General features: G+C 35.6%; 1 protein-coding gene across 1 annotated transcript in view; it reads right to left on the bottom strand.

The window, feature by feature from the left end:
• ZSWIM2 (zinc finger SWIM-type containing 2) overlaps positions 1–10,247 on the bottom strand; it is a 37,536-nt gene that overhangs the window by 8,780 nt on the left and 18,509 nt on the right. Inside the window, exons 6-7 of the mRNA XM_039246569.1 lie at positions 7,204–7,288; positions 6,399–6,511 (exon numbers count right to left, since the gene is read on the bottom strand). Of these exons, the coding sequence (XP_039102500.1) occupies positions 6,399–6,511; positions 7,204–7,288 (198 nt within the window). The remainder of the gene's footprint in view (positions 1–6,398; positions 6,512–7,203; positions 7,289–10,247) is intronic.

The following is a 10,247-nucleotide window of genomic DNA, read 5'->3' as shown; positions in this document are numbered from 1 at the left end:
AATGGATCAAGAAGATGTGGTTTATCTATACCATGGAATACTACATGGCAATGAGAAACAATGAAATCTGGCCATGTGTAGCAACATGGATAGAACTTGAGGGTGTTATGCTGAGCGAAATAAGTCAGGCAGAGAAGGACAGATACTATATGTTTGCACGTATAGGAGGATTAGGAGGAACTTAACGGAGGATCGTGGGGGACCAGAAGGGGGGAAATAGTAGGGGAGAGGGAGGGAGGCAAACCATTAGAGACTTGAATGCTGAGAACAAACTGAGGACTGATGGGTATGGGGGGGAGGGGAAGGGAGGTTGATAGGTATGGAGGAGGGCACTTGTGGGGATGAGCACTGGGTGTTATATGGAAACCAACTTGACAATAAACTATTTAAAAAAAAGTATCAAAGGGCTATAAGGCTAGTGAAAGTACACTGGTTTATAATAAATCTTTTAAAAAAAATAAAAGTACAAAACCCATTTTCGTAACGACATAACTAAGATCAATATAAATTAACTGCTATTTGATGCCATTACCAACTGATAAAATAGATAAATATTTAAACACACAACTTAGCTAAAGGTCAGACACATTCCTATTATTCAAGTCATTCAGAACAAAGTTCAAATACAGGGATATCTTGGAGATACTGTGAGTTTGGTTCCAGATCACCACAATAAAGTGAGTCTCACAATAAAGCAAAGCAAATGCAGATTTTGGTTTTCCAGTGCACATAAAAGTTATGTGTACGTTATACTATAATCTATTAAGTGTACAATAATATTATGTTTGAGAAAGCAATGTATATGCTTATAACAAAAATGCCTTACTGTTAAAAGTGCTAACATTATTTGAACTTTCAGTGAGTTTTTTCTGGTCTTGCCTCAATGTTAAAGACTGCTGGCTGATCAGGGTGCTGGTTGCTGAAGGCAGACATGTATGTGGCAAGTTTTTAAAGCAAGATAACAATGAAGTTTGCCTCATCAACTGACACTTTCTTCCATGGATGCTTTTTCTGTAGCATGTGATGGTGCTTGGTGGCAGTTTACCCACAGAAGAACTTATTTCAAAATTAATGAATACTCTTAAACCCTACAGCTGCTTTATCAACTAAGTTGATGTAATATTCTAAATCCTTTCTTGTCATTCCAAAAATCTTTATAGCATCTTTGCCAGGAATAGATTCTATCTCAAGAAAACACTTTCTTTGCTCATCCAGAGGAAGACACTCTTCATCTGTTTAAGGTTTATCATGAGACTTCAGCAATTCAGTCACATCTTCAGGCTCCACTTCTAATTCTAGTTCTCTTGCTATTTCACCACATCTGCAGTTATTTGCTCCACTGAAATTGTGAACCCCTCAAAGTCATCCATGAGGGCTGGAATCAACTTCTTCCAAACTCTTGTTAATGTTAACATTATGACCTCTCCCCATGAATAACGTTCTTAGTGGCATCTACAATGGTGAATTTTTTTTCCAGAAGCTTTTCAATTTACTTTGCCAGATCTATCAGAGGAGTCAATATGACAACTAAAGCCTTATAACATGTATTTTTCTACACTTCCAGGAAAGAGGGAAGAGTAGGAATCTTAGGTTCACCTTGTCCCATGTGTACACCTTGATAACACTCACATCAGGTTAAATAACCCAAAAAATGACATGAAAACTGGCAGAACAGACTGTTCACAGCTAAATGTAGAGAAGGGTCTGCATCAAAGAGGGTAAGAAGGGTGGAGATACAGTTGGGAGCCAAACAGACCTGTGGGACTGTTCAGAGTGGGGAGGGGTGCCTAGTGTATAGAGGGGGGAGGACCAGACCCCAAACCAGGCAATTGAGGCATGGGGAATCTGCACTGGGAAGACAAATCCGCATAACATTTGGCTTTGAAAACCAGAGGGGCCTAATTTTGCGACTTTTCAAAATCAGTGGGGCTTAACCACTGGAACTTTAAAAATCAACAGGCTTGATTCTGGGAGAGCCAGAGGGATAAGAAACTGAGTTCCCACCCTAAAAGAGAAAGCAAAACAAACAGCCCCACTGAGATCAGCATAGAAACAGCAGTTTTAAAAATGCCTGGGATATACAGGAAGGAGATATATTTGCGAATCTCAGAGCATGTGCTGGAGAAGCGGCTATCTTTGGGAGATTATTCTAAGAACCAAATAGCTGGTGGGCACCATTTCCCTCCCCTAACCCCCAGTCTAGGTACATAGACGTGTGTGGGAACCAGTGCAGTGTCAACACTGAAACGGGAAAACATCCCATACTCATGGATTGGAAAACAAGTATTGTTAAAATGTCCATATTATCCAAAGCATTAATGCAGTCTCTGAAAATACTAACAGGGGCACCTGGATGGCTCAGTCAGGTAAGCCTCTCACTTCAGCTAAAGTCATGATCTTATGATTTGTGGGTTCAAGCCCCACACTGGGCTCTCTGCTGTCAGCACAGAGCCTGCTTCAGATACTCTGTCTCTCTCTCTGCCCCTGCCACACTTGTGCATACACGTTCTCTCTCTCTCAAAATAAATAAACAAACTTAGAAAAAATACCAACAGCATTATTCACAGAACTAGAAAAACCTTAAAATCTGTATGGAACCACAAAAACACTGAGTAGTCAAAGAAATCTTGAAAAAGAAAAACAAAGCTGGAGGTATCACAAATCCAGATTTCAAGTTCTATTACAAAGCTGTAGTAATCAAAACAGTATGGTACGGGTAGAAAAACAGACAGATCAATGGAGCAGAACAGAAAGTCCAAAATTAACCCATAATTATACGGCCAATTAATCTTTGACAAAGGAGGCAAGAATATGCAATGGAAAAAAGTCTCTTCAATAAATGATGTGTGGACAGTTGGACAGCTATATGCAAAAGAATGAAACTGGACCACTCTCTTACATCATACACAAATATCAACTCAAAATGGGTTACAGACCTAAATGTGAGGCCTGAAATCATAAAAAGCATAGAAGAGAGCAAAGGCAGAAACTTTTCAAATATCAGCCATAAGAACATCTTTCTAGGTATGCCTCTTGAGAAAAGAGAAGCGAAAGCAAAAACAAAACAAAAGAAAAAAACAAAAGAAAAAAAACCAAAAGAAAATAACAAAAAACCTATTAGGATTACATCAAAATTAAAGAACTTCTGCACAGCAAAGTAAACAACAAATAAAACTAAAAGACAACCTACTGAATGGGAGAAGATATTTGCAAATGACATATCTGATAAACTATTAGCATCTAAAATATATAAAGAACTTACACAACTCAACACTAATCAAATAATATAATTAAAATCTAATTAAAAATGGGCAGAGGATATGAACAGGTATTTCTCCAATGAAGACTTCCAGAGGAAAGATGCTCAACATCACTAATCATTAGGGAATCACCATGAGATATCACCTAACACCTGTCAGAATGGCTAAAATAAAAAAATACAAACAACAACATGTGTTGGTGAGAATGTGGAGAAAAAGGAGCCCTTTTGTATTTTTGGTGGGAATGCAAACTGGTGCAGCCCCAGTATTGAAGACAATATGGAGGTTCCTCAAAAAATTAAAAATAGAAGTACCCTATGATCCAATAATCACACTACTGAGTATTTACTCAGAGTATGAAAACACTAATTTGAGAGAATATATGAACCTCTATGTTTATGGCAGTATTACATACAACAGCCACATTATGGAAACAATCCAAATGTCCAGTGATAGATGAATGGACAAAGATGATAGATAAATGGACAAAAAAGAAGTATACACACACACACACACACTGGAATATTACTCAGCTATAAAAAAGAATGAAATCTTGCAATTTATGACAGCATGGGGTGTGAAGGGTATAATGTTAAGTGAAACAAATCAGTCAGAGAAAGACAAATACCATGATTTTACTCATATGTGGAATTTAAGAAACAAAACAAAGAAAAAAAAAAGACAAGCAAAAACCTCATTTTTTTAAGTGTTTACTTATTTTGAGAGAAAGAGAGAGAGTGTGTGTGAATAAAAGTAGGGGAAGGGAAGAAAAAGAAGGAGAGAGAGAATTCCAAGCAGGCTCCCCCAGCATGGGGCTGGGACTCATGAGCCAAGAGATAGTGACCTGAGTCAAAACCAAGAGTTGGACACTAAACCAACTGAGCCACCAAGACACCTCAAAAACTCTTTAAAAAAAAAAAAGTTTATTTATTTTTGAGAGAGAGAGAGAGTGTGAGCAGGGGAGGGTCAGAGAGGGGAAGATACAGAATCTGAAGATAGGTTCCAGGCTCTGAGCTGTCAGCACAGAGCCCGATGTGGGACTTGAACCCACGAACTGTGAGATCATGATCTGAGCCGAAGTTGGACGCTTAACTGACTGAGCCACCCAGGTGACCCAAGACACCTCACAAACTCTTAACTATAGAGAATAAATGGGTGTTTACCAGAGAGGAGGTGAGTGGAGGATGGGTAAAGTAGGTGAAGGGGATTAAGAGTACACTTATTATGAGAACTGAGTTATATACAGAATTGTTGAATCACTATATTGTATACCTGAAACTAATATAATACTGTATGTCAATTACAGTGGAATTAAAATTTATAAATGTATTTCTTAAATAATCAGACTTGAAAGTCAAAATTACTCATTGATTCATGGGTTGCATTCTATATTCTATTGTATTTCTTATCACTCTACAGACATATTTCCATCATATTACAGAAATTGCTTTTACCAAGATCATCTAATTTTCAACAAAAAACAAAATACCTGTATATTTTTATTATTCAATGTGGTTAAGTATTCCTTATCTTGAAACTCTTTCCTTTTATTTAATCCACTTTTTCTGCCTGGAATATTTTTCTATCCTAATGTTCTCTTGTCTCTACCTACAATTTATTAAAAACACTTATACAATTTATCATCCTAATAGGTTGAAGTGTGATACCTAGGTAGAGCCAGAGGAAATTGAGATGGAGAGCCTTTGTACAGGCTTATTACATACCCACAAATTATTTTATGCTCCATAAGAGCTGTGGTCTGCAAAGTATGTGAAGCACCCATAGGACATGAGTAAATATCCACTGGCTTGGACAGAAACATATGTGTGTTTTTGTGTTAATGAGACTAAGGACAACTTTTATTTGGAAAATTCACTGAAATTATTATTATTATCATTATTATTAAATGAATTTATGTATGTATGTATATACGTATTTATTTATTTATTTATTTATTTAACTTATCTATTTACTCAGAGAGAGAGAGTGCAAGTGGAGGAGGCACAGAAGGAGAGGGAGGGGAAGAATCTTAAGCAGGCTCCATATTCAGTGCAGAGCCCAACATGGGGCTCAATCTCCTGACTGTGAAATCATGACCTGAGCCGTAATCAAGAGTCAGATGCTTAAATGACTGAGTCACCCTGAAGTTATTTTTAAAAAATTAATTTTATCCCATCCTTTCTAAATGATTTCTTTTGTATATATTTTATAGTGTAGTTAATGCATTAATACACAGCACATTTAATTTTCTTTAATAAGTAATATGACAAAAAATCTGAAGGCCTGTCCACTAATAAACAGTCCAATCATGGTTGTGAAATACAACCAATCAACTCAGCATTCTTCCTCCATGAGGGAGAAATAGTGGGGAAATGAGGTGGAAAAAACTTCCTTCCCCTAGAGGTCAATCGCTTCAAAACAAACATCAAAATCCCCTGTTTTTAATAACTTACGTCATTTTTAATTTTACACTTAGTTAGATGATCATTTATTTACTAAGGAAATTACTATATTCCTAATGCCTAGTAGAATCTCTGGTAGTATTAATAATAACAGATAATATTATTTGAATATTTGCTGTGTGCATGAACTCATTTTACATTCACAAAAGTTCTATGAGGCTGGTTTTATAATTATCCACAGTTAATCAACCAATCAACCAATCAATTATTATTATTTTTAATGTTTGTTTTTGAGACAGAGAGGCAGCATGAGCAGTGCAGGAGCAGAGAGAGAGGGAGGCACAGAATCCGAAGCAGCCTCCAGGCTCTGAGTTGTCAGCACAGAGCCTGATATGGGACTAGATCTGATGAGCCGTGAGATAATGACTTGAGCTGAAGTCAGTTGCTCAACTGATTGAGCCACCCAGGCACCCCATCCACATTTTAAAGATGAAAAAAATGCGGCAGAGAAGCAAAGCAGTTAACTAGCCCAAAAGTCACACTGCCAATTACAGTTGTACAAGGATTGGATTCAGACAGTCTGACTCTCAAGCTTTCCTTTTTACTTGCATAATAATGTTACCTAGGATATAATTAATACTTAGTGAATAAAGGAATGAATAAACTTTTTCAAACTGAAAAATTACTTAAATGTTCTAAGTCATAAAAGAAAAGTAAGCTTCACTGAGAATCTCACCCTTGCTTTCCTTGAAAATGTGGCATCTTTTCTTCTGTCTCATTTTTAGTATCTAAATATTGTATAGCTCCATCTGATCTTTTTTCTAGTGAAATCCATCTTTGATTTCTCTTCTGTAATAGGTAAAAATGATGTTACTTTGCAAATCATGGAAGTTTTTAATTTTGTGGATTAAAATCAGCTTCATATCAACAACATAATGTGAATAATATTTAAAACACTGTTTTTAACCTTAAAAATTTATAAATTATCAGTGAGTCTAATATACTATTGTATAGCTACTATAATAGCATTACTTTTTGAGGTAAGAATATTAATGAATAATGGTAATTTCTTGTGGATGTTTTATCTTGTCTAACAGGTAAAGGGTAGCATTATTATTCAGCATCAGGAGACATTTACTTCTAAGTACACAGTACAAAGGATTGAAATAAAATTTCATTATTATTGATGTAAGAAATCTTAAAACCGTAAGTTGTTGTTAATAAGTTATGTCAATTAGAAATGTTGACATTTTTTAAAAATGAATTTTCAAGTTTAGTGGCTGTAATTCCTATACTTAAGATTTATGTGTAATGTCATCAGATGTTTATTATTATGTTAGATTTTATAAACTACTCAATGTGAGAACTAGTTGCCTTGTATATCTCTATGAAAAAGAATTCTAAATATATGGTCTTAAGTTTTTATTAAAAAATGATCATCTCTATTCCAAAGTGTTATCTGTTCTTATTATTCTTAGGTTTACTTAGATTTACAACAGGACAAATACAAACACCATTTAAATTCAAGGTGGAAACTGTACCTCACGAAATGCAAAGGAGTGAGAAAGATGGCAGAAGCCAGCAAAACATTCATGGCATAAGTGATATTCTATGCATTTGGTGCACCTAAAAATGGAAAAGATTAAGACATACAAGAAAAAAATCCAATTATTTTGATGATTTTGGTGAAAAAATCCTGCTAAAACTTCCTGGGAATTAGGCAATAGGACAAGGCCCATCTTGTCTCAGCCATTGTTAGCTTCCTACCACTACTGTAACAAACTACAACAAATTTAGCAGCTTAAACAATACAACTTAATTATGTTATAGTTTTGTAGGATAGAAGCCTGATATAGGTCTCAAGGGACCACAATCAAGGGGTCAACAAGTTTGCATTTGTTTCTGGAGGTTCTAAAGGGGATCCCTTTCCTTGGTCTTTCCATTTTCTAGATGCTGTCTACCTTCCTTGGCTCAGGTTGTTGTCTTTTCCTCTATCTTCAAAGCAAGCAATGCTTTGTCTCTCTGGGCTTTTCTTCCAAAGTCACATCTCCCTCTGACTCTCTTTTTGCCTCCCTTTCCACTTTTAAGGACACTTGTGATTACATTGGACACAGGCAATAAAAAATAATCTTACTTCAAGGTCAGGCGTTTAGTAATCTTAATTATACCTGCAACCTTAATTCCACTATGATATATAAGTTCTGGGCATAAGAAAGTGGACATATTTGGGAGGGCATTATTTTTTCTACCACACAATCCTTCCATTGTTTCTTCCCACAGTACCTTAGCTTTCATTCTTTTCTTTATCTAAATTCCAACAGGATTTATAGCCTATTGGATATTCTCTCATGTAGTGTTTTCCAATTCTTTCAAGAATGCAAAGCTTTACTTAGCAGAATACTTCTTAAAAATAGAAATTACATTCCCTTTCTTTCCTCACAATATGTAAAAAGGTATATGCACAAAAAGTTCTTAAACAGATAAACAGAAACTTCACTTTCCACCAAAGCTTTATCTCAAACTTATGTAATTTACAAAAAATTTTTGTAATAGTAGAAAATTTTAATTTACTTGCAGCAATATTCACCAAACAAATAATATTCTGAGCAGTAATCAAATGAACTTATTTTCATCAATAGTTATCAAAGATTTAGAAAACTATTTGCATGAGAACTTTGGGAAAATATGTCCTTTAGACATTTAGAAGCACATGTGCTAATTTATTTATTATTATTATTTATACTTACATGGAAGATTCTTAATAATTAACAATAACCAATCATAGCAATGGAGCAGTTTATTTGATACACCTAATTTTGCTAGGCAAGAAAAAATTAGGCATCTCTATATTTCAACACACACACACACACACACACACACACACATAATTCTTAAAAGATAAGTAGCTCTACTGTGAAACTCTAATGAAGAAGGAACTGAAAAGCTTTCTAGTTTGTCTTCTACTCAATCCATCCTAGTTTTAGAGGCTAATGACTAAAATGTCAGTATCTGAGGGAATGAAATGAGGGTGAAGTCACAAATAATTGAAATACATTCTTTAATATGTAAGAGGACTGATATGGAGGTAAGCAATTGTGAGCCAAACCTAAAGTGGAGAAATTATTCTCCAAGCAGAGTGTAGGGTGGTAGGCAGGGAGCAAAATGGTGGAGAGTTTGGCCCTGTATTTGGAATAAGTCTCCCCAGAGGGTGCCACTTTGGCATGTGGATTATTTTGGGCTGAAGTCAATCAAGGCCCAAAAGAATCTGGAAGAGCTTTTTACTTCCCCTCAACTATCCAAAGGAACCTAGATGGAGGTCCAGTCCAGGAAGAACGCTATCAACGGAGATAACTACAAAGAGTATGGACTAGGTATGGTAAGCTGGAGGGAGCGCAGCAGGGCCTCTTTATTCAAATTCCCCTCTGTGTCCCATGGTCTCCACATGGCTTGACAAACATTTGTTTTTCCCATCTTCCCATAAATCGTCCTCTTTCCCTTTGAAGACCTAGATCCCTACCCCTTTCTCCTCAGCTCAGGATGGCTTCTAAGCCTTAACTGCTTGTCTTTGAAATTTTCATGTCAGTGTGAGGCTCCTGCATAAACAAATTTAAACCTGTTTTTTCTGCTATTAATCTGTCCTATGTCAGTTTAATTAATAGACCAGATAAAAGAACGCAGAAAGGTATAGAAAAAATTTTCCTTCTGTGCAAGGGGTAGTGTGAAAAATCATCCACAAAGACAGAAAGGCAGTCAGAAAACTCAGAGTAATAGAGGAGTGCACTACCATTAATGAAATACTTAAAAGAAAGATTTGAAATTAGCTACTAAAGTCAGGCACTAATCATTTGAGGAACAGGCAACAATGAGGACTGAGAATTTTACACTGTATCTGTTTCATGTCCTCATCTGTCACAGCTGTTCCTCCCAATCCCCTCTTTTACATGTTAGCTTCTTACTGTTTGGATCTGTACCTCTTGAAAACAATGGTTGCTAATATGAAAGATCAAGTCCTTCCTTTTTCTGGAATTCTACTTAACTAACATTCCAGATGCTAGATGAATACCTGTTAAACCTCCACAAAAATTCTGCCCTTCTTCCTCAAGTTAAAATGTTCCTTTGGAGCCTTCTCAGGCCAGTCATTTTCCAGTAAAGACTCTTACTTAGAGTGATCCAGTTGATTTTATTCTATATAACACATAGAGAAAACAAAGAACTATAATAGTTCAAAGCAGAAAAGTTACCATTTGCTGACAGGAGTGATTAAAAATTATGGTTTTATGAGAGGGTTCTAAAAAACATATTAATTGGTCTCATCATAATGTATTTCTAGGAAGACTATAAAAATATTTTCTTTACATACAGTTAGGCTAAAATTTTAATTAAAACACATTTCCTAACCATAGCAATTAATTGATGTTTTAGTGTGGCAATTGTGGGAAAGTTTGGGGATTAAGTATAAAAGTGACAAAAATTCTTTTCTCTAATAATTATCTTATTGCCGTTGAAGTATAAGATTATAAAAATACACATGTCTTCATTGCAATTTGGAGTTCAGGAAACTCAATTAAATATTCAGTCAATCTAG

The sequence above is a fragment of the Hyaena hyaena genome, unplaced genomic scaffold (assembly GCF_003009895.1).
Source record: "Hyaena hyaena isolate Hyena2069 unplaced genomic scaffold, ASM300989v1 scaffold_283, whole genome shotgun sequence".
NCBI lineage: Eukaryota > Metazoa > Chordata > Mammalia > Carnivora > Hyaenidae > Hyaena > Hyaena hyaena.
This window is presented reverse-complemented; position numbering and strand designations above follow the sequence as displayed.